At 42.2% G+C, this 24,739-nt stretch overlaps 1 protein-coding gene across 2 annotated transcripts in view; it reads right to left on the bottom strand.

The window, feature by feature from the left end:
• col4a2 (collagen, type IV, alpha 2) overlaps nt 1-24,739 on the bottom strand; it is a 61,143-nt gene that overhangs the window by 6,453 nt on the left and 29,951 nt on the right. The window contains exons 5-35 of one of the 2 annotated variants that reach the window (XM_019261170.2): nt 10,699-10,833; nt 10,447-10,608; nt 10,301-10,369; nt 10,182-10,217; nt 10,024-10,077; nt 9,903-9,938; nt 9,756-9,797; nt 8,829-8,891; nt 8,635-8,679; nt 8,492-8,539; nt 8,374-8,409; nt 8,241-8,285; nt 6,180-6,243; nt 5,728-5,838; nt 5,190-5,339; nt 5,025-5,096; nt 4,775-4,926; nt 4,608-4,680; nt 3,974-4,080; nt 3,673-3,856; nt 3,236-3,280; nt 2,888-2,962; nt 2,699-2,797; nt 2,400-2,621; nt 2,151-2,312; nt 1,893-2,063; nt 1,647-1,790; nt 1,444-1,569; nt 1,177-1,358; nt 252-315; nt 91-165 (exon numbers count right to left, since the gene is read on the bottom strand). In XM_019261170.2, the coding sequence (XP_019116715.2) occupies nt 91-165; nt 252-315; nt 1,177-1,358; nt 1,444-1,569; nt 1,647-1,790; nt 1,893-2,063; nt 2,151-2,312; nt 2,400-2,621; nt 2,699-2,797; nt 2,888-2,962; nt 3,236-3,280; nt 3,673-3,856; nt 3,974-4,080; nt 4,608-4,680; nt 4,775-4,926; nt 5,025-5,096; nt 5,190-5,339; nt 5,728-5,838; nt 6,180-6,243; nt 8,241-8,285; nt 8,374-8,409; nt 8,492-8,539; nt 8,635-8,679; nt 8,829-8,891; nt 9,756-9,797; nt 9,903-9,938; nt 10,024-10,077; nt 10,182-10,217; nt 10,301-10,369; nt 10,447-10,608; nt 10,699-10,833 (3,049 nt within the window). The remainder of the gene's footprint in view (nt 1-90; nt 166-251; nt 316-1,176; nt 1,359-1,443; nt 1,570-1,646; nt 1,791-1,892; nt 2,064-2,150; nt 2,313-2,399; nt 2,622-2,698; nt 2,798-2,887; nt 2,963-3,235; nt 3,281-3,672; nt 3,857-3,973; nt 4,081-4,607; nt 4,681-4,774; nt 4,927-5,024; nt 5,097-5,189; nt 5,340-5,727; nt 5,839-6,179; nt 6,244-8,240; nt 8,286-8,373; nt 8,410-8,491; nt 8,540-8,634; nt 8,680-8,828; nt 8,892-9,755; nt 9,798-9,902; nt 9,939-10,023; nt 10,078-10,181; nt 10,218-10,300; nt 10,370-10,446; nt 10,609-10,698; nt 10,834-24,739) is intronic. The other variant, XM_019261171.2, reaches the window with a different exon arrangement.

Raw genomic sequence — 24,739 nt, 5'->3', positions numbered from 1 at the left:
TAAAGGGCAAAAACAAACATATGGATGGGCCTCTAATTGTTGACAAGTAACAAAAACCGTATGAGCTACAATTTAGTGTAATGTTTGTACCTGGTTCCCCTGGAATACCGTACTCTCCTCTGACTCCAGTCGTTCCTGGAACGTCCATACGAGGGCCTTTCTCACCTGTGACAGTATTCAAAATTTACTTAAAATCTCTTCATCCCAATCACTTTATTATCATCTGTCCGGAGTTTAAAGTGGAGGTTTACCTTTGATGCCCTTCCTTCCTTTGTCTCCTGATGCACCGTACGCACCAGGACTTCCTTTAGTTCCCTGAAAAGTAACAAATAAGAACTTTAGAATATACTGTATTAGTTTTGCCTGGGATGATGCAAACAGTCCTAAAAAATAACACATATGGTGTCACAGGGACAAAGTGAGCGCAATAATTGAAATTAGTAGACGTAAAGAAGCACTGTCGTGAAGTAGAGGGACAAATTGAAGAGGTCAGCGTGTCCTGTCTTTTAGCTGGCATCAAGTCATCCTACTTTTTGCATACCGCAACCCAACAGCATCTTTTATTACACTGCTTTCAAACCAACAGCTCCAATCCGAATTGCAGCTCTAACAGCTGCAAATTACGGCAGAGTAAACACAACAGTGATATGTTGAAAAGCCTGTGCAATAGACAGACTATATATGAAAACATTTGAGGTGAGTAGTACTTCCTAGTTTGACAGTTTGATCTGAGTTTCGTGAGCTGGTGTTACGCTGTATTTGGTGACCCATCAGATTCAGTGCCCTGCCCTGATGTTCTTACCCGAACCATCTTAGTCCTCATCAAATATGGTGCATCACCATCTCTGATTTTCTCTGGTTGCCTGTGGAGGCAGGCGTGTAAAAATGTGGATCTGCATTTTGAACAGCAGCCCTATCCCTGGTTGATTATGCGAGGGTCGCTTTGCCTGTAGGCAACATATTAATCTGTAAAGAACTGCCTATTTATACATCCGGGAGACACAAAGCAACATGTGTCTGAACCACTATGTTCACAAGATAGTTGCTAACTTTGTCTGCTGTTGCTGGGCAGGTAGTGTACAGCAGGTCTTAAAAAATAGGGTAAGGGTTCAGCTCTGTAGAGCTGAGGGAAACTGTGGGTCCCTCATTACAGATGACCAGTATGGCTCTGCTCACCCTGTCGCCGGGCATTCCCTCAAAACCAGTAATTCCTCGATTTCCAGTCAGGCCTGGCATTCCTTTGATCCCTGGCAGCCCCTGTGCTCCTGGGTCTCCTTGGTAACCTTTCTTAGTGCTGGGGTCTCCAGGAAGACCATGAGATCCCTCGTAACCCGGCACACCAGGTAAACCCTTAATACCTGTGACAAAGAGACATGATGTGACGAAGTGAGGGAAGACAGAGGAGGTAAGAAGGATGACTGATATCGGATTGTGACTGCGCACCTCTCTGCCCGGTGAAACCTTGATTTCCTGCATATCCAGTGTCTCCCTTGGCTCCCTTCATGTCCTTCATAACACTGGCAGGGATGTGAGGTTTGTCTCCGGGTGGTCCATCCAAACCACGATCACCTGGGAGACAATCATGGTTAAGTTATGTGGTAAAGTTTATGTCTCAACACACCCGATTCATCACAGATCAGTCTCACCTTTTGGTCCGCTTTGACCCATCACTCCTTTTAGACCAGTTTGGCCTGGAAATCCAGGTTCTCCTGACAACCCGCTGAAGCCCTTCGGCCCCTTATCACCTCTGATACCCTCAAAACCTGCCATGCCAGCAGACCCTTTGTATCCTGGGAAAGAGAGAGACGATCAGAGTTCATGAAAAAGAAAAGTTTGTGACCAAAACAGCTTGAATAAAGTACAAATGATATTATTTGACTGGAGGGACAAACCCTTCATTCCTGGAACTCCTGGGCGCCCCTCTTCACCAGGCAGTCCTGGGTCACCTATTGGGCCAGACTCTCCAATGACACCATCAGCACCGTGCAGCCCTGGGACACCTTTTAATCCTATTGGACCTGGAGGGCCGGGGTCTCCTTCAGTTCCCCTTTCTCCTGTGACACCTGGTGAACAGGATGACGTAAAAACATGTCAGACATGAACAAGGACCTTCTTAAGAGGCAGCGTTTCGGTGTGTATGTTCGTCTAACCTGGTCGTCCGGTTTCACCATGCGGCCCAGGTAGACCAGCACTCCCAGGATCACCAGGGTAGCCATATTTGCCCGCAGGCCCAGGCTTCCCTTCCTCACCCTGCAGACCATGAGGGCCACTCTCACCCTTGTAGCCGATCATACCGGGCATGCCGGGCATTCCTGGAAGAACAGATGAATAAGAAAAATGAGATTACAGCTCTGAAATACTTCATTCTTTTAAATGATATAAAGAGTGACGTGGCTCACCTGGATATCCTGGCTCTCCTGGATCACCAGTTTGGCCTTTATTTCCTTGAAGCCCTTGATAGCCTGGGTCACCAGGGGGTCCTTGAGATGCTCCAAAGATCTCTCCATGAGGACCTTTCTCACCTTCTGGCCCATACCGGCCGGCTCTACCAGGCAATCCACGGATTCCTTCTACACCTTTAGTGCCATCATGCCCCGAATCTCCACGGGGTCCGGAAAAACCTGCACCGGAAAACCATAAATGTGACAAATATTCAAATCGAAGATGAGATATGATTCTATCCATCTAGTTTTCTTACCTGGTGGTCCAGTACGTCCACCTATGCCATATTCTCCTGTTTCTCCCTTCTCTCCCTGTACTCCAAAATGACCCACTGATCCCTTTGGGCCTGGATAACCTGTTGGTTCACAGATTATAGACATTAAAAAAAAAATCCCAGCATGCAGCCTGCAAGCAACATTCAACACTAATTTCTTGTCGTGTGTACCTGGGACACCCGGTAATCCAGATGGTCCAGGATGTCCAGGCGGCCCAGGAGATCCTGGAATAGCTTCGCAAGGACCTGAGAAGAAACCAACACCGTCTTTAGAGGAACATCGTGGTTGCGTGCATTCATGTGGAAATAATTATTTTGGTGCACGTGATTTTTGTCTTCTGCCCAGCGTGGATTGTTTCTCAGAACTTGACTTTATCATTACATTAGCTGGTATCTCTGTAAACCGTAAAAACAAAATCATCATGCACACGAGTCAAAACAAAAAAATCCAGAGGCGAAGCACAACAGAGTTGTTATGAAGGAAAGCAAATAAGGTGAAAACGTTGTTATACCAGCTACCTGTTACATCCACCTGTCCTCCATCTCGTGTTGGACTACAGCCGCCTTTCAGTTGCAAATGAGAGAAAATGACAGAGAGAAGCATTCGGGACAAGAGTTATTCAAAAGCACAAGCATTATCTCAAACAAGCTTCGCTGCAGCTGGTTTGAGGGATGCAACCTGTACATCAACGTGGCAACAGGAGGCGAAGAGAGAAACATAAATACAACAGCAAAACATACTTTTCATGCTGTTTTTCTTTTCTTTTTGTTTTTTTTAATTTACAAGCCATTAATGTCCATTCCCTTTATATTGCTTTGCACTGAATTACAAAAAAGAGAGGCGAGGTAAAATCAAATATTTAAAAGAGTGAAAAATGGCTGTAAAGAGACAAAGCCTTGAAGGAATATGCAAAAACATATTGACGTGGGGAAGGAGGCAGTCAGCTGCCTCTCACCTGGGCTTCCAGGTAGTCCTGGAACTCCGTGATGACCCGCAATGCCGTCGTCTCCAGGTAAACCACGCTGGCCTTTGATGCCTATCCAGTCTGCACCTGGTTCTCCCCTTTGCCCAGCTACACCGGGTCGACCAGGCAGACCTGGGAAACCTTTGTCTCCACGCTCTCCTGTGGGACCTTCCCCCTGTTGACATCAACCAGCTCAGTCATTATGCTTTAGGATACAATTAACAAAAAAAAAGCCACTGAAATAAACAGTTCATGATGAGTTTGTCATCATGGAGATGACGTGTCGACTCACTCGAAAACCTTGGGCCCCGGGGAAACCAGGCAAACCAGCTCGGCCCGGAGCGCCTGGCACTCCTGGGTCACCATCTCGCCCAGGATCTCCTGGGTCTCCAGAATATCCTGTAGTGATGATACACAGACAGAAAACCACGCGTCAACACGTTCATACAGTATGCACACACACAGCAGAGCTCATCATTCGTACAAATGTTTCATGCATGGCTGTCTTTGAAAATGTAAACACACTTTTAACTAAGTAGGTAACCATTAATTTAGTAATGCATTGGCCAAATACTTTAAATAACCACAAACTGACGCCCTTTCGTCCACATCAATTATTGCCATAATTAAAATAGTCAACTATAAAAACGTGTGTCCCAGGCCGAGCTTAGAGTGTAGTATATGAGAATAGACATATTGAAATGTAACGCAATGTAAGGTTGGCTACTCCAACCAATTTCCAGTGAAATAAAAACATTTAATTAACTTTTTTTTTGTACTTTTTCTTTACAATCTACATCCCGATCACCTGTTTCATGTATCTGATTGTGACACATTTCAGTGAATGAGGCCCATTGTCTGTTTTGTGGCCCACTTGTACACCTGCCGCTGAGATGAAAAGAGCTGAAATAAAAGCTCCACTGTACCTTTCTCAGTGGCCACGGAGTCCTTCCCTTTTTGACCTTTTGGGCCTGGAATACCGCTGAGTCCAGCCGGTCCCTAAGAGACGACAACACAGAAAAGTCTGAGGAATCAGAGAATGAACAAAAAAGAGAAAAAATGAATAATGATGATATGACTTGAATTTAATTACAGGGAATCCGGTCTCTCCGTGGGGACCTGGGTCTCCTACATCACCCTGCTGACCAAACTCTCCCGTCATCCCAGCATCACCAGGATCACCAGCAGGGCCAGGTGGACCCACGGGAGAGTTCACAATGGTGCACTGACATTCTCCATGATCACCTAAATGTACACACCCCGGGTCAACAACACGGTATTTGCTGTAACATACAACATGATGTCAGTAATCCTCTTTAGCATGAACAGTACGACTACAGCACCTTTCATTCCTTTGTGGCCTGGGATGCCAGGTCTTCCTCTCCCGCCGGGAGGCCCCTTAAACAAATCAGCCCCTAGAGATATTTGGAAATTAATTAGAAATGAATATTAAATATTTAAAACTTCACTGCAAAACTATTAAAGCAAATGCAGACTCAGTCACTCACATGTAACAGTGGGTCCTGGCTCCCCCATGACACCTTGCCGCCCAGGGCTGCCTGGAGGTCCTGGACTGAGAGCAGTGAGTCCTCGATCTCCTTGTTCGCCTTTATCTCCCGCTTCTCCCTTAAAACCAAACGGCCCCATGAAGTCGAACACTGAGAGACACAAAGGGGAAATTTGATTTTTGATTATATATTATGCACTTCAGTCAATAACAGTCATCCTGCGTGTCCTGGAAGAGGAAACTGACATAAAGAATTGACCATTGTAAGTTTAACATACTGATCCTTTACATCACATTTAGATGCTTTTATCCAAAGCAATCTCAGTGCAGCAAAGTACTGTGACAGTTGTGGAGGGGGACAGATTTATCATGTCCAGTTGTTGGTAGTTTTGGAGAGGAGGTCCCCTGATCTGGTTGGAACTGGTAGGACATGATAGAAATAATTCATCTACATTGTTTATCATCTACATTGTGTTCTTTCTGTATCGGCTCTCTTCTTTGTGGATGAATTTGTTGTTGCAGCACTTCAGTTTACAGACCTTGTTGCTGTGAATCATAGGCAGGTGGTCCTGGGGGTCCGGGCAGGCCCTGGTCTCCAATCGGGCCCCTCTCGCCTTTTGGACCGTCCTTACCAGGAGGACCGGTTAGTCCTTATCAAATGAAGGCATAATGAAAAGAAACAATTATTAGCCTTTGAGCAACAGGTTGCTTCAAAACAGAGAGTGTATATGAAAGGTTATGAAGAGTTTCTAACTGTTGTGACGGTTCTGCTTGTTGCACAATAAGTTTTATTGTTCCTCAGATTCATGTGCTATCTGGAACACCTGACTTTGGTCTCTGACAAATCTGTTAAAGTTGAACTTGAACGTCACAAACTTCCCCACAGTTTCACTTCATGAGTTCACGTCAGACAGTGGTTTTCTTCATCAAACTCTTTCCCTCCTTTAGAGGGCCGATTGTTCGCCTGTTTCTTTGGTCTTTATCAACTTACCTACTGAAGGCCAAGGCCAAAAGGATCCTGATGAAATCAGTTCTCCCGGGTCACCTCTGACTCCCTGAAACACACGAGGACATGTCAGTCTTGTGGCTCTAGTTTCACTTGTCACTTTATTGTGAGTGTTGAATATAAAGATCCGATGTCACTGGATAAGCTCACATGTCTTGAAAATGACACATATCCTGTTATAATCTGTATCTATCTTATCATAATTTTTAACCGTGTTTCCGTCTCTATGTCTTCCTTATCAAACCTTGGCTGATCAGAAGAACAGTGATATCATTAAGTCACAATCTGTTGACTTTCCGAGAAAATAAAACAGATCAGTCACTGTGTTCAGATCGGTCCATGGTGCCGTACTTTGAGGAAGTAAAACCAGCACGTGTGTGTGTTATCTCAGGTGTGTTTTCTCACTGTGTGTGTGTGTGTGTGCAGAGCCCGCCTGTGGCAGTATAGGCAAATGCTAAGGGCGCCGTCCATCCAGGGGGCGCTACAGATAATACTTTCCTAAGCCCCCTCCTCCTCTGACTGATTAGACTGTACCTGCTCTCAGTTTTCTGACGTGACCCCGTTATTGACAATAAAAATGTGAAAACGACCAAAACTCTCTGGTGCCCAGGGAAGGAAGAACAGAAAAGAAGAGGAGGAAAATCACGACAGAGTCAGAGGTACAGTAAAGATGATGTTGTGAGATTATTTGTCTGTTGCAGAACTTTTAGCCCTAGAGTTGTAAGGCTGGTTGTTTGTTGTGTTACAGTTCATATTGTCTAAGTATTGTCTAAGTGTGTTTATAGCGTTAAACTTTACATCAGCGTTAAAGTGCACATCACGAATGTTAAAACTTCATAACTTAACATTCCCATATGTTATATTATCCTGCAGTTTACTGTAATGACAATAAGATTGAATCTAATTTGCATATCCGAAATAATTGCATTGTATATGATACATGTACAGAATAGGGGTGATCATGTATCTCTTAGGTTTTTCATTTTTATTATTTCATTTCATTTTATTCTTGGTATCATCATATATCATTATTAGAGAGCTGTTGAGATATCTGAATCTCACCCCTGCCAATCTTGAGCCATCTACCGTTATCTCCACTCCAGCAGCATTAAGCGATCCTCCCTCTTGTTTACAGTTTTTATTTTGTGGGTAGTTAAATCTTATACTCTGTGTAGGCTATTTTTGTATTTCTAATTTATTATCATCTTGTTTACTGTTTTGTTTTGTTTTTGGGCAACTAGTTTTGTAAAAATAAAATAAAATGTCAAAGTTATTTAGTTTCTTGTGTGTTTAGTTGTAAATTGGCAGTGCTGCGTCGCAAGGGGAGCACCCATAAATCTTGGATAGGCGCCAAATTGTTAGGGCCAAAGACTCTGTGTGTGTGTGTGTGTGTGTGTGTGTGTGTGTGTGTGTGTGTGTGCTACACTGCATCCTCAATATTGTGATTAATAAAACCAGATTTCAAGTTAAACTACAAACTTATTATTCCTGCAAATATCCAAGAGTGGGTTCAAAAACATTTTCAAAACATTCCAAGTGTGTGCTCTAACCCACATGCAAACATTTCAAAAACATTCCAAGTGTGTGCTCTAACCCACATGCAAACATTTCAACTCTCTTTTACATTATTTTATCTTTTTTAATATTAATTTTTTTCTTAAATCAAAGGGATTCAAATTTAAAATACTTTTACGGATCTTCCCAAACTCAAAAACTGAATATGGCTCTAACATGTCTCTTACAACAAAACAACAGTGTTGAACTTTTGTTCTTGTCTCTGGGTCGACTGTAATCCAGTAAACCAGTTTGAAACTGACCAGTCAGCTGTAATTTGACTCTGCTCCATCACTGTGGCTACAGAAAACTTTGTATGTATGAAGAAGAAAAAAACTGGAATCACAGAAACTACCAACAAAGCATCAGGTAACTATAGCAAACTGTACCTCCTTCCTTTAATAAGTAGCTTTAAATATATACTGCAATATAAAAACAGTCCAACATATTTCGATGGGGGTTTAGATACATCAGCAGTGATCACGACCTCACCTTAGGACCATCTCTGCCGTTTGGTCCTGGTTCACCGAGATCCCCCTGAAAGAGAGTGGTCATCATTAAGTTAGAAAAAAAACCCCAAACATTTACTTTGATCATACAATAATGATCTATCAGATAAACATACCCTAAGTCCAGGACGCCCATCTACACCAGACTCACCCTAGAACAGGACCAAAAACAGCAGCGTCATATGAACTGCACACATAGAGGACAGTCTTCAGCTGAAATGTTCCCATACTCACCCGTGGACCAGGGAAACCCATCACACCAGTTTCTCCTTTGTTGTCAGCCTGAAATAAACCGAACAAGAGAAAAGATTAATACTTTTAATCTGTATGTGCGTATACATGTGTAGAAATGTGTATGATGATGAGTGACTGCATACCAGATCTCCTAGTTCTCCTTTCTGACCTTTGTTGCCAGGAGGTCCCTGAAATAATGAAAGAGGAAGGATGTTATTGATCTTACTGGTACACGTATCACTAAGTCTGTAACACTTTATATTTCATATTTCCATCCTTAAATGTCATTACTGCAGGTTAAAGACTAAAGATGAACATGTTTTGCTGATGTACTGACCGTGACAGGTCCAGTTTGTTGATGGGTAGAGTTTCCTGGAGGCCCTGGAGGTCCAGCGTCCCCCTGTGGTAAAAATTAGGAAGTGCAACAAAAGTCAGTCAAGTCCAAAAAATGATGGAACAAAATGTGATGATGTGAAAAACACTGAAATCTCATATTTAACAACTTGAAATGCTGAACCTGAGAAATTTTACTGTTATGCCCAGGGTCATGTTTACCTCTAACATTTTTCAATAGGTGACAAGTCGGACTGCAGGCAGGCAGTGATATGTATCATTCAGCATTGATGGTACCTTCATAAATGTGCAGGTTACCAATCATGCCATTTGCGCTAATACACCCACATAACATCACAGATACTGGATTTTGAACTGTTTATTGATAAGAAGCTGGATGGTCCTTCGTCTTTCTTAGCCATAATTTCCAAACAAAAATCGGACTCATCAGACCACAGGACAGTTTTCCAGCTCTCCTCAGTACATCTTAAATTAACTCAGGTCCACAAAAGGTGTTTGGACTTTTCTACAATCTTTTATCTCATTAAACAGTTTTTTAAATGAAGCATCTGAGAGGTTTAGTGAGAAAATGTCTCCTCACTTGGTCAAAATGAATTGATTTCGTCTTGAAGAATGTATTAAAATATCTTAATCTTACAATCTTAATTTGCAAAGTAACTAGTAACTATAGCTGTCAGATATAAAGTACAATATCTCCCACAAAATGTACAATACTTGAGTAAAAGGTAGTTGCATATTCTTACATGGAAAAAGTACAAATATAGACATCAAATTTAAGTGGATCAGATTAGATGTGAGGTGAATAAATTCAGGATTTTTCATGCAGCAGCAGCAGCAGTGGACAATTTGGCTTTATAGTAGGCATGACTAATACATGTTAGCAATTCTTTGGACAAACATGGTCACTCACTGGGCTTCCTTTGACTCCCTTCAGCACTTTGGTCATCGTGCCCTGCACAGAAAAACAAACAACGTTCATATCTGCTAACATTTCATGCAGTATTCACACATCAAATCTTGATTATATTATTTTAAATATATACTGTTGACGCCTTACCTTTGGTCCGGGGGGACCAGGAGGCCCTGGGGGACCCTAAAGGAAGACAGAAATCAAATCCTAATAAGCACTTTGAATAACAGACTTCAGAAATGAATATTAAAATTTCTCACTCACTTACCTTCGGCCCTGGGATCCCTCTGTTGCCGTGCCATCCTGGGAGTCCCGGAGGCCCCTGACAAAAATCAAGTCAACAAATGTAGGTGAGAAAGGCTGCAGCAACAAAAAATAAACCAAAGGTAAGATTATAATAATATATAACATATAAATGTGTCTTACAAATATTCCATTTTGTCCTGAATATCCTGGATCTCCCTGTGGAGACATGGATCGTGAAGTTAATGAGATGCAGATTCTTTAGAATAAAAGTCTGATTATTATACACTTGTCTTCCTCACCCTGAAACGCTCCATGTAGACGCTCAGCTCCAGAGAGTCTCCCTTCGCTCCCTTCGTGCCTGGGTGTCCCTGAGAGACGACAACAAATGGTCACGTACAGCAAATCAATCTCCAAACTATCCGTACATCTTTGGAGTTGTACCTACATGAAAACCAGGGGATCCATTATAGCCCGGTTGACCCGGTGACCCTGGTTCTCCTTGTGTGCCATTACAGCCATCTGCACCTGGTCTACCCCTGGGCCCAGCTTGTCCTGGGTGTCCAGGAATACCATCGTTTCCAGAAAACCCAGGAACGCCTGTCATTCCCTGTGGAGCCACGAGAACCTCGCATCAAACACAAGGACACACAAGACTTGACACAACTCTTGTACAAAACAAAACAGAAGAATACTTTACCAAACTTCCTTTAGGACCTATGGCGCCACCAAAGCCCTGGTCACCTTTCTGGCCCTTTGGTCCTTGGATACCTGGATCACCTGGTCTCCCCAAAGGCCCTTGGGAACCCTGAGTACCAAGAGGCCCGGGCTGCCCCTGATAACGGAGAGGTAGAAAAACACAAGTTAGAGGTAGAAAAACTTCAAGTTAGAGGTGCAATACAGTGAGGCCGCGTGCTGTTATACTGAATATCAGCACGGCTGTGACTCGGTAATCACAACATGTTGATATTCAGTATAACAGCACGACCTTGAGTGTGATATTGCATTTATACAACAGTTCTACAAGCTTCATTTATTAGTTAAGAGTCAACAGATTATGATTTGTTTGCTGGACTAGGACTGCATGGTTGCCAAGCAACACATAATTATTTTAGTGATAAATCTTCATTTGTTTAAACAGTTTTCCTAAATTTTTATGGCCGTCTCCCATTTAAATAACGCTGGTTGAGTTGTTGAGGCGACAAAATCCAAAATGTAACATTTGAACAGTTTATTTTATGGATTATAAATTGTTAAAATGTCATGCCAGCTGCTGATATGTTTGATTTTTGTTATGTTTTTGTATTGTTTTGTCAACACTGTCACATTAGGTGACTGTTAGTTATGACGTATGTTGACTGCTGTTAGTTGTTGGTTCGATTCGTGGTCGTGTATTGATTACTAATACAATCTAAGACAGGTGATGTCTGTAATGTAATGGTCATTAAAACAGCTGTAGGGTGGAGGGATACATGTAGTTAAAAGACCCAGTGCTATTATTCTCTATATCAGCACTCATGAAATTACTCTTGTCCAATCAGATTACTTTAATTAATTAATTAAAATTCAAACTTACCTGTTGAAATCAGAGAAGAGAAAACTTGAAAATAGGACAAATGTTAGAAACAGTTTAGACACAAAGCATCAAAACAATGCAACGTGAACACAACGCAACTTTTACAATCAGTTCAGTTCTCACATTTTACTACTTGGATATTTCTGCTTGTGTTTTCTGATCGCATCACAAGAGGGAGACAAACACCTTTTGGTTTTTCTAGTGAACTCCTCTCCATCAGCTCTCTGCATCCATCCAGTGGTCACACAGAGTATCTACACATGTCCACTGTCAGTACAGCTGGTTGATAAAGACTGACTGCCAGACTCAAGGACATAAAAACCAAAGAGGCAATGCAAATAAATACACACATAAACATATAAAAAGAGAACACAGTTAAACGCAACTGAACTCCTTTTAGGCAAAGATACAAATGACTTCATATATTCTCGTTTAATAATCTGCCTGGATACTTTTCAAAACCTGCATGCTCTCCCTCTTTATCTCACACACAGCTTAGAGACCGTAAGATCCACAAACACACACTCCACATTATTCCAAGACCTGCCAAGAAAGAGCAATGATGAGATTAAGTTAAGATAGATAAAGCCAGACTGTGACACTGGCCAAGTAAACTTTAAAGACAAAGTAAAGGGCTGTTTAAAACTGCAGACAGCCTCATAATCTATAAGCTAAATATAACAGTTTGATTATGATACTCAGAGCGATGAAAGATTTAAGACAGGCAGGTGGATAAGAAGAAGGGAAATGTGCGTCTGGCAGTGGTAGACGTATGTTTCTATTCTTCTGTTCTTCATTTCATGTTTATCGGCTAATAGAGACGTAGATTTGTGACGTGTGCTCATGCCTGCTTCACCAGAATCACTTTCAGCAGAGAGTCGATGGACACAAGATGGTTCAAAGACAGCATTTTTACAAGGGTCGAAGAACACGTGAGGGCGAGGATGCCCTGGGAATTGGGCGTGTTTGCATGGTCAGGGAGTTCATGGGGTCAGTCAGTGATGACCTCAGAGCTTTGGGGGACTGACAGTGTTCCTGTGAGAACCAACAAACACAGAGATGTTGTCTGACCCCAGGCACAAGTCGCTCTGGGTCTTGTTATATGAAGCTCGGGCCAAAAGGTCTCCAAGGAATTAATAAAACTGCAGGGAGCCTAAACAATGTTAGACAACAATTCAAACAAGCTCACAGACAAATCAGATGGAGATAGCGTGAGATAAAGTCTTGGCTGAGCTTGTATATTCACTGATGGTTAGATGTGTGTGCATACAGCTTTGTCTATCTGCAGCTTTTTGGAACAGGAGGTGTGTGTTTTGTCTCCACTTCAATCTCAGCCCTGCAGCTGTTGCCTGGAGAGCAGACAACAGACAGACAACGGTGCTGTCAAAACATCTCAAACTCCACGTGAATAACGGGCGGGGTGTCATACAGAGCACGCTGTGAGGGATCAGCTACAGGACTGGGCGTTATCAAGATATCGTGCCCACTGTGGCGATGGTATCACCATTCTGTAACACTCAAGATTTAAAACCACGGTGTCTAACTTTTCATCTTTGGACAAAACCTAGACATAAAAACAGCTAATATGAAAAAGAAAAGCAGGATTTGGGAGTTTTAAAGATAAAATGGTGTGTGTCAGACTTTTAAAACACAGAGGGAAACAAAGTCTACTGCCTCCAGCAGCTCTGTGATGCTTTGAGCTCACTATCATGCTCCCAGTGTCACACCTTGGCCTTAAATCTGAATCTAATGCAGCAACAATTGCTAATTAGAACTGAGTAAAGAGTCATAGACAGTATAAAGAATGGATCTAGTATCCGTGACCGTCATAGGTTATATATAACTTTAAGCCTTAATATAATGTGAACAGGTGAGTTGTATATAAATTCACCCTCAGTACAGTTGTCATGAACGGGGAAATTAGCTACAGAGACCAAAACAGTTTTTTGTACCAGGCTGTAAACATGTTTATTTCTGCTGTGAAGTTTTTAACATGGGGACTTATGGAGACACTTCTGGAGCCAGCCTCAAGTGGACGTTTGAGGAACTGCAGTTTGGGGCACCTTCACTTCACAGGAATGTGATGAGTTTTAAAAGGTATTTGGTGTCGTGGTGACGCTACAGATAGATATACCAGTCTGGTTTAAAGTTGTGCACTCACCGACCAACTGAGCCACGTGACAGTGTGGCTAAAAATCCTCGAAATGTCATAAACAGTCATAAAGCAGACAGAAAGAGCCATAAAACAGAAGTTCAGAGTTTAAAAGTCTGCAAGAAATCAGCATGTAAACAACTCTGTGAGAACAACATGTCACATGTATCCCGACAAGTCTCAATGTACTTACTGCATTTATTCCAGCCGTACTGCTGATGGCTGTTTGGTGTGTGTGTCTGTGCATTTCAGCAGAACACAAGATCTGGAAGCAAACCAGTTTCCTTTGCCATGAAACCCTTATGTTCTCTATTGTTAGCGTGAAAAAAGCCTCTCCGGCCCTTAAATCATCGTGCTCATAAAAAGGAAATTAATCAGTTTTGTTAAGAAAATGGTTCTGTCAAAGTCATAATGAGGGAGAAGTAAAATATACCATGACCGAGGAGAGGAGTGTATGAGCATCTAAGTGCATAAGAGATCCTTGTCTACAGCGCTGGCATGGTTCACTATGTGCACTGGTCTGTGTCTTTCTGCATGGCTTAAACAAAGGGCTGATAAAAAAAAAAACACCAGTCTGCCTTTCACAGCTGATAACGGGGGGGCAAAGTTTCTGAGTGCATATTTGTGCACACTCAAAAGTAAAGGTGAAGGAAGGAAGGGAGGTTTGATCCTGGAAAAAGACGTTTCTCTAAATAGTCTGTTTGTCCCGTGTCCGGGACAAGAAGGTTCAGGTGAAAAGAAAATACTGTTGTATTACAACAGCTCTGCTACATATTCTACCATAGAAACTTTCTAAGACGTGTTGTGCTCATAGACAGTATAAATACAGATGCTCTATCTGTTTCTGTAGAGTTATATGTAAAGCTCATGGTGTGGTGGGTCTGGCAGCCGCCGGGTTGGGCAGTATAATGCAGTCCAGTTCCACAGTTTTATCTATTTGGCCTTGTCTGTTCCACATGGCATGCTGCAGCCTGTTGTTTCATTATCTCTCTGTGTGTTCATCATTTCTCTTCTACATCGTTGCCACTCTTTAATTACCAGTCCTCCTCAGCTTCACTTCCTTCATGCTTCCATACTCCCCTTTCTTATCTGCTCACACTACTTCCACCCAGCATTTCCTCCCCTCCTGTCCAAACTCGAGTGTTCTCACCTCCCCCTTTCGTCTCTGCTGAGCGCTTAGTGACCACGTTAGCCTACAAATCAGCCTTTCACATACTCCGTGAGGATAAAACTGAGGTATAAAGTTGGAGGTCGAGGGCTCGTCAAACAGACATGACAGTGCACTGATCTCTTAAGGTCTGAGTTCCTCTCTGTCTTTGAAGGCCGGTCATGACTTTACCAGATTATGAAGCTCAGGAGACACGTGCTGCTCTGCTCTGTCTGTAACTGTAGCCGCCCGTGCTTCTGCTTTATTTTTCTTTCTGATACAGATGGCTCACGTCATACCTTCAGCCTCTTGTCTCGTGAGCTTCATAATGGGATACGACGAGTCATCAATCAGCAGTCGAATCTAATAAGTCACAGGAGGAGGAAGTCGGTACCATACATAGTCAAGCTTTTCTTTGCAGAGCTTTAACATACAACGCCGTCCTTCAGCTTTCAATTTGGACAAGAAAACTCAACAGTTATTAAGATTTGCTGCTTTTCTTTGTCTTTATTCTTTGGTTAATTGATAATTTTACAGATTTGGACAGCTGGTTGTACAAAACAAGCGATCAGAAGGCCTCAGCAGTAAACTTTTTGATATGTTTGATTATTAAGAAAACAGTCTTTTGCTTTTAACCTTTCAGATTTCATATTAAACTCCAACATGCCTTTCTCTCACGTGCTATCCCTGCAACATAATAATGTGTCAATACGTTGAAGATGGACCTCTGCACTCAACAGTCCACTGCGAAACAACCTTATATTATTCATGCCCAAACTACTCAAACTTCTTTATCTACATGCCCCGCCAGACTGATTGCTATAATTAGTATTAGAGCTATGATTGCTGAATCAGCAGCATAACATCAACATGACTTATGCCTCTGTGTAAACAGTCTGTGTTTACTGTCTGTGCTACTGCACAAACACACACACGCACACACACACATGCTTCGTTTTTCCAATTAGGGTAAAACAGCAAAAGACTGCAATGACATTTTAAAACACCAAATCCAGACTCCAGATGTGTGTGTGTTTGTGTGTTCATATGTTTTTCTAACAGTGCTGGAATTATTTATTTATAGATGTTTAATGATTAAAATGACGTCAGGCAAACATTCAGATAGACATGACAGGTGAAGGAGAGGTGTGTGTGACCGGAGGAGATAAAAACAGACAGACCTGACACGATTAAACCACACCGAGGATATAAAAGTCTAAAAAAAATGGCAATAAAACAACAAGCGACTTATATACACAAGAAATTAGGAATGTTGAGAAACAGATGAGGGGAAGCGTCGTAAAAGGGCAATAAAACCCGCAGCCTTTCTCACACCGCTCTGCCAACTGGTGTCTGCTTTTTATCCAGTCACTTCTCACCTCATTTTAAGGGGCATAAACTACCACGCAAACACACACATTAAAACACACACACACACTTCATCGGTGAACAAAGCGACTGAGGCGAAGGTGTGGGACGATGGGAGGCTGACAGTAAAACAAGGCAGAAAGAATACCAGTCACTCTGCAGATATAATATCTCACAAACTGCCAATACTTCAAGTCTTTCCTATCTCTACCATAGCAACCGGTTTCACCGGCTTTAACTCCCTCTGTCATATATCATGTGCGTCACTGACAACGAGACGTCCCGACTATACATCGCCTGCAGCTGTAGGAATGTGTGAGGAGGATTTTGGACAGTGTCAGTCAGTCTCATCGTAACTTTTACTAGTAGCCATCTCAACTCAGTGCAGTGATGTATAATTATACAACAAGCAGCTCAGACCACGTGATATGACTGGTCTACGAGCTCAAATCAGCATGACAGCACATGAGACTCAAAAATATATGACATGTAAATAAATATGAGCACTGGAAGTTTAATGTTTCTTTAATGAATAGTCTGTATTTTATGGAGTGACTGCAGAGAAAATGTTGTTTCTAAAGGCCCAAAGGTCGACTAATATGGACTGAAGCTGAATATTTCATTAGATAAAAACACGTTGTTAATTTTAGAAATGATTGCATCAGTGTTGCAAAACATTTTGACTATTAAACTTTACAGTGCTGTGGAGTTATTGGAAATGTTTGGATCATCAGTTGCTTTATATGTGTGGTGTTTATTCAGTTTGGAGAAACTCTACAACAATCTGCAGAAAGATTCATCGTTAGTGGGTTAGGACTAGACATCACCGTGTTGCTAAGGCTTGGACTACTTGCTGGAGTAAACTTGCTCCGTTATTAGTTGTTTTCCAGTTTTCCAACAGAGATAACATGAAAAAAATGTTTATTTCAAGAGAAAATTGCCCAAAAATATGAATACATTTTGATTATATCTTTTATTTAAAGTGGTAATTGTTGTCTAATCACAATATTACATTCAAAGGTGTGCTTTACCGTCATTATTGGCACTTCAGTGACCTTGGTGATTGGGCTCAGTCTTGATCACATCACTGTCGTGCCAATTATGTCGTAAAAAAGCACATTCTCTCATGTAATATTACTTAAGTGGCGCGACATTGACACCCATCTTTGATACAAGAAATAAAAAATGTTCAAACACAAACAGCAGTAAAACATTGCTGGTACTTTGTTGTGTTACTTTTTAAATGCTCATCAATCTTTGACATGTGGAATATATTTAGTTTAATCAGTTTTTTTTCCATAATGGATGCCGCTGTCGGGAAGTGTGAGCGATTTCTTACTTTTTTTAAGCACAGTTGGATTTCTGAGTTGACGTATTTACATGTTTCCACTTCACTACGTTATTTCTGTAAATCTGCAGCAAGTTCAACTTCACGACATCTGACCCATATGAAGAAATCTCTGAGAAAGTGCCTCCTCTTTACACTGTATAAAATGCAGTAACTATAATCTCCCTCTGTGCTCTCTCTGTGTGTACGTGGGTGTGTTTGCATATCTCATTCCTAAATCACAGATCTATTAAAAGTTCCCCCGTCTGACACCATAAATTTTATCTGGACCCAGACTGTTCCCAGGGGTGGACGCTTTGAGAATGACCCGCTTAGAACAGGATGGGAACACACAGCCCAGTGCACGAGCCTCTGACCTCGGAGAGGAATAAAATAAATTCATAAACAACTGGCCGGAAGCTCCCTCTGTTATTCCATCTGTCTGTCTGGAAAAAACTGGGAACTCTAAATATTTAATTAATTTAAAGAATTACTCAACTGTGATGGGAGATATTTAATGTTTGGTCCAGGGTTAATCTTTGCAATGTGTGCTCATGCATGAACACATTAGCAGTCTGTCACTCGCATATAAACTGTGCATCCATGCCTCATTTTCAGGGACATTCAACTCTAAGTTTACTCTGTTGCAAACAATGTTAATACCAAAAATCTCAGATGGCTTGCCCTCCTCGTGGTTGTATATACTGTATCTCCTCAGAAATAACACTGGAATCTAAACAGAAAGGCTTGTGGTGAGGGAAGACCGATGCTTACGCAGCGTGAACATCATTCTCTGATTTCATCAGGTCAGTGACAGCCCCCATACTTGTAAAGAAACATCTACAGACCACAGTGGGTGCACTTACATTCACACAACACTCATGTAAACTCCTCTTGGGCAATGTCTTTATGAGCTGCCTGCAGGAGGATTAACAGCATGTGATGTTGAGAAAGGTGGATAAATTAAAGGTTGAGGTATGCTTAAAACAAAATGAGAAACATTGGAAATGTTGAAGGTGATGAGAAAAGGTTTCTATCATTGGGAAAGACAGGACATGTAACAGAAGACAGGTTATGAAGCTCAAATCTGCCACGGCTATTTATGCAGTCCTGCCTCACTCAGGTGTTCAAATAAGTCATCTGTAACAGCACACACCTGTCAGTCAAAGCGTCCACGCTGTTAATCCTGCATAACTTTAAGCCTTAATATAATGTGAACAGGTGAGTTGTATATAAATTCACCCTCAGTACAGTTGTCATGAACGGGGAAATTAGCTACAGAGACCAAAACTGTTTTTTGTACCAGGCTGTAAACATGTTTATTTCTGCTGTGAAGTTGGACATTTGAACATGGGGACTTATGGAGACTGACTCACTTCTGGAGCCAGCCTCTAGTGGACGTTTGAGGAACTGCAGTTTTTGGCACTGAGAAAAGTTCAAATCCTGCACAAATTCACACATCTCCACTCCTGCCAATCACAGCCTCGATCCTGATGTCAGAAAGTGTGGAGAGAGGTAATTTCACCCACCCAACAAGCACTTTGTCTGAAGCATACTGACGCCTTTGTTCAGTTGTTCTGAACTAATTTACTTCCTGCACACTACAGAGGAAATAAGAGAAGAACGAAGGGAAGGAAAGAAGGAAGTGAAGTTGAAAGGAACAAATGAAGGAAGAAGAGGTGTTGTAAGAAAGGTGTGGAGGTGTTGAAGAATGATTTAAGAAAGGAAGAAAGGAAGGAAGCAAAGAAAAAAGGGAAGAAAGATAAAGAATGAATGAACACAAGCTGTATCAAGGAAGGAGAGAGGAAAGTGAGAAAGGAAGTAGAAAGGAAAGAAATTAAGGAAACAAGGAGGGAGGCCAGCAAGGCAAATGTCCTCTCTCTCAGACTCCCACAATCGGGCTCAGACACTTTGGTGGATTCGGTCCCACTGCTCTGCGACTCAGCTCATGTGTTTTTCTTGGATACATTTTTCTTGGACTCATTTCCTGAAGATCCGCATTTGTTCTACATGATGCCCAAGGGGGGTTGGGTGGGGGAACTGGGGCTCAGCTCCCCTGGAAGGGTGGTGGTGGTGGTGGTAGGGAGGTTAGGAGAGAAGCTCGAGGGGTTTCGCTTGGAGGACCAAGAGGGTCCTCAACTGGATGGCCTGAGGAGGCAGGATAAGGCAGAGTAAATAAACATCTGTAGATGATGTTTAGATATCTATTAGAGTATGTTTAGATCTCCTGGCTGGAGTCGGGGAGGTCATCTTTCCGAATCCCCGCCTGAGGGAAAATCTTCTAAATGGCCGCGGAGGAGCAGAGCGGATATAAAATGATACGCTGAGAGTTACAGAAAAAGAAACAGGGTCACGCAGGCGGCACAGGTGGAACATCGACATATGAAAAACTGTATATATGATGAATTATCCGTGAGAAAGTTGCTCCGTTGCTACGGAGACAAACCTCCAGCCAGACTTGAGCCCTTCAAGATCCCTTCCTCTGACTCATCTGCTTGAGATTTCTCATGAGCACATACTGGGGATAAAAACAGATGACACTCAGACAAACATCAGTCATTTGTCGTCACTTGCTGCGTTTCTCTGCTGCTCTTTGTTTAGGCATAAAGCACAGAGTGCTTTGGATGCCTTGGGACCAGTTTATATTAGAATTAATGTGTTTAGACTCTGAGTCTAATTTCTCCATGCACATGTGTCATTTCGACAGATGTGCACGTGCACGCACATGTGCCAGAGATCAGACAGCATCCAGAACAGAGAGGAGAGGAGAGGGTTTCTAATGACCAGTGGTTACATTGAAGTGTCTCTTTGCATGCGGATTGAGGGCGTGTGCTAAAGATCAAGACTCGAGGGGGGGATCCAAGGCTGAGAACAGAACAGCTTGGACCTCCAGCTATCCCAAGGGGTCTCCGACACCTGTGCTATTGCCTCATGTTAAAGGAATGAGACATCTCAAGCACATGTGTGGCTAAACAGGACACAGCTGCAAGTCTGTGTGTATATACGTGTGTGTGTGTGTGTAGTCTGAAATTAGGTGTTGCCCTCACCTCAGAGACCAACCACCTGTGCGCCTGTATCGTGTGTCCATAAGTGTCTGGGTGTACGTCAGCAATGAAGTCCATCATGGATGTGTTGCCTCTATACTCCCACAGTTACATTTATCACTGTGATCATAATGCCATTTACAGCTTCCATACAGCGACCGTGTGTTTATAAAAGTCCACAAAGGAAAACTCAATTTCCTTAATGAAGCTGTACTCCGGTGTTGTACATCGCACCCAAGGGCACAGTGGTATGTGCATTGAATTATATGGAGTGTAACAGTCTGAGAGGCCACGGGAGCTATGATGAAGTGTGAGAAATTTAGTTTATATATTTTTTTTATTTGGGTTTTGTTATTCGGACCCAAACTGGGTTTCACTGGTAAAAATTTTTTACAGTAAAAGCACCATGATCACTCATTGGGGTAACAGTGAAAAAACCGAGACCATTTCTCAGGAAATGTTGAGTGTGCATGACGCTCGGTGCGCTCGCCCCCACACAATATTATTCACATCACTGTGTAACTTAATATTGAGGGTGAAAGGCCTCACATCGTTTATGTCAGTGAGAGAGAGAAGCGGACATGAACTTCAATTAACTTCATCACAGTCTGATTTGTGAGTTTCCACCCAGCAACCAGCTGTGGAAAGTTTTTTAAGTTTTGTGAAATTTCTCTAAAAGTTTCTGAAAGTTTTGAAAAAAATACCCCACCTCCACTGTCTGTCTGAAGCATTTGAATGCATAAGATGAAATTGTGGGGATCACCAAAGTAATTACAATCAGTCCTGAGTAGGACATGAATGTCAGTGCCATCTTTCATGGTAATTCACTTCATAGTCAACTAAACCAAGACCAGAGTGTATCGAGACTGAGACAAGACCAAGACCAAGGCAGGACAAGACCGAGTCAACACCAAGACCAAGACTCTTTGGGTCGCCTTGAAGTATTTACAAACTGTTGTGTGTTCTTTTGGACGCTGTTTTGCAGATAAACTCTTTGTGGAAACCAAAGTTTCTTCCAGAAGATTTGGCTGATGTCTCGTCCATGATTTAACAAATAAATCAGACAATTGAGTGATGTCCCTGCAGCTGTGGTCTTGACTGATCTTCAACTAAAATCCTAAGCCCTCTTTATCTGAGAATAAGACGAGACCAAGTAAAAATACGATCGATTCTAAGACGAGACCGAGGCCTTAAAAAAAGAGCGTGACCGATCTCGAGAAGGAGGAAAAGATCAGATCACCACAGTAATTAGGATTCATCATCAGGGAACCATGGCATTAAATAGTTACTGAAGCACTTTAATCTGGGCTAAAGTGACCCATCCCGAGACCCATGCGTGGCCTAAAATTATAAATAGAAACATTAATAATGAAAATAATTGTTGGTTGCAGCCACAGATAGCTTAATCTGTACAACATTTTTCAAAACATCATTACAAAGTTAGAAAAAAATAAATAAAACAACACACCACTATGGGAAAATATGAGATTTATAGTCGGACACCGAGCTGTGATTTTGGCTCTGACCAACATGGACTGCAGCCATTAACATTAGTGCCAGGGATACCCATGTAATCCTTCGAGGTCTGTTTCTGCACCCACTGACCCATCCAGCTGGACCAACCTACAATCCAATTTTGCCAGCCTGGAAAAGTTTTTGTAATGTCCCACAAGGGGATGCAACACCCCCGACCACTCCAGCTGCAGTACACATTCCTGGATAGTTTGCAAAGGAGCAAATCAGGGCAAAGGTCCGCGCATGTATGTGGTTTACTGACTGAATAAACAGGCTTTACATGCGAATTACAACGAAGTAATATTCCTAATACTCATGAGACGTAGAGGGGCAGCGTTTTACTGTAACCTTAAGACAGAAAATATTGCACAATGTTTTCAAAATGATGATGTTCTCAGCACATGTTGTACTACTGAAATGTCAGGTCCAATTGTTACTCCTGAGGAAAAAAAATTCTGCACTGGAAAGAAGTCTTTCTCAGAAAAGTGGATAAAAATGAGAAGACTTAGAGGAGATCTAATTGTTTCCTCTGCAGCCGGCCCCCGATGTAGGTTTCACAACAAGGCCTGATGGGGAACACATGGCGTTACCGTCGTGACCCGCAACTCTGGTCACATTTTTCCCCACAGCGCGCTTTGTTAACCATAACGTTTCCTGAGAGCTGTCTGCAAATCAAATGCACACATCCCAGAGGATGCACAGCGCTAACGCCTTATTTACTGAACTCTCCTGTTGCGAGTTGACACATTTGATGGATGTGGAATAATGTACATGGTGTGTGTCTGTATGTGTTTTTCAATGAGACGGAGAGGGAGATGGATTGAGCTGGTAACAGAAGGTGTCACACAGGAGAATAACGAGGAAATAGAAATCTGGAGGAGGCTTGTTATGAGAAATCAAAGCGTGTTTCTCAGAGTTTGGGGGCTGAAGTCCCACGACCTAACAATCCACAAACTTGAAGGCTTATTCAACTCGTGTTGATCTTTGTTCACCGCTTGTCCTCGTTTACACTCGCGCCACGTGCTTTGGCTGATGATAACGCAGTCAGGCTACAGATGGAAACACAAGGCCTGTGTTGCACAAACACTGCTGTGCTGAATGACCGTACTGTCAGCGGTGAGGTCTTGATAATTTAACTTCCCGCTGCAGGATAAATGGATAAGCTAATGGAAACAATATCAAGGTCATTGACTGAAATTCAAGGATATGACAAAACCAAAATGTTGCTTTCCGTTCTCACACAATGCATTCATGGTGTCAGAATTAACACTCAAATTTCTTGATCTTTCTCTCTGTGTTACAAGGCACGGACACAGGAGATACAGGAGGTAACCAGTCTTTAATTACAGGCAAAGGTTCGGTACACGGGAATTCAGTCAGGCAAGGCAGGCCAACAATCCAAAGGGGTAAGGCAAAAGCAGGGTCCAAAAACAGGCAAGGAAAGAAAGGAAATGCTGGAGAGTAGGACACATGGTACACTAACAATCTGGCACTGGGAAAGGGGAAGCAACAGGTTTAAATACACAGGTAAAAGGTGATTAGGGGCGTGACAAACACAAGGCAGGAAACTGGGAGGCTGGAGTAGGTGGAGCAGGGACTCTCTGTGACACTCTGATTTGTGTCTCACTAACCTACTTGTCATGTTAGCAGTCCTGCCGCCCGGCTAATCTAAAAATTGGCAAAGGCGTGGATCCTCGGCGGACCTGACACAGGCCGAATGATGCCCTGGTGCTCAAAGAAGCCACCTATAACAGCACCTACCTGTCAATCAAAGCACCCACACTGTTAATCCTGCATAACTTTAAGCCTTAATATAATGTGAACAGGTGAGTTGTATATAAATTCACCCTCAGTACAGTTGTCATGAACGGGGAAATTAGCTACAAAGACCAAAACTGTTTTTTGTACCAGGCTGTAAACATGTTTATTTCTGCTGTGAAGTTGGACATTTGAACATGGGGACTTATGGAGACTGACTCACTTCTGGAGCCAGCCTCAAGTGGACGTTTGAGGAACTGCAGTTTTTTGGCACTTCCACATTGGCTTCAAGTCACAGTCTCAGAGGTTTGTGCTTGGTTTTATCATGCTGTTAACATGTTTGCATTTAGCTCAAAGTCTCACTGTCCCTCTCAAAGCAGATAGCATGGCTCTTGTTTCAAAACATTATTTTATTTCTTCTAACAGACGCTTGCTTCAGTTGCTGCTCAATCTCAACTGATTAGTTGTTTAAATTATACAAATATTCCTTGTTGCATGAAAAGACTTTTATAATGTGAACTACCGTAATTTTCGGACTATTGAGCGCACCTGAATATAAGCCGATATAAGAATTTAAGTTACATTTTTAAAAGAAAATACATTTTGTACATATACAGGCCGCGCTTGAATATAAGCTGCAGGTTTTCATGTTGTAACATGAGGCATTTACACAGAATTATTTTATTTTTTTTACACGCTTTTTTTCAAACTGTACCTGAAAATCGACAGTACGGCACCAACCGCAAGTTTACGTGCAGTAGCTCTATTTCGTTCTTTGACGGCCAGATTGATTGCCTTTAACTTAAAAGCTGCATCATATGCATTTCTTCGTGTGTTTTCCATGTTGAGGGTGT

The sequence above is a fragment of the Larimichthys crocea genome, chromosome XVIII, assembly GCF_000972845.2.
Source record: "Larimichthys crocea isolate SSNF chromosome XVIII, L_crocea_2.0, whole genome shotgun sequence".
Lineage (NCBI taxonomy): Eukaryota > Metazoa > Chordata > Actinopteri > Sciaenidae > Larimichthys > Larimichthys crocea.
This window is presented reverse-complemented; position numbering and strand designations above follow the sequence as displayed.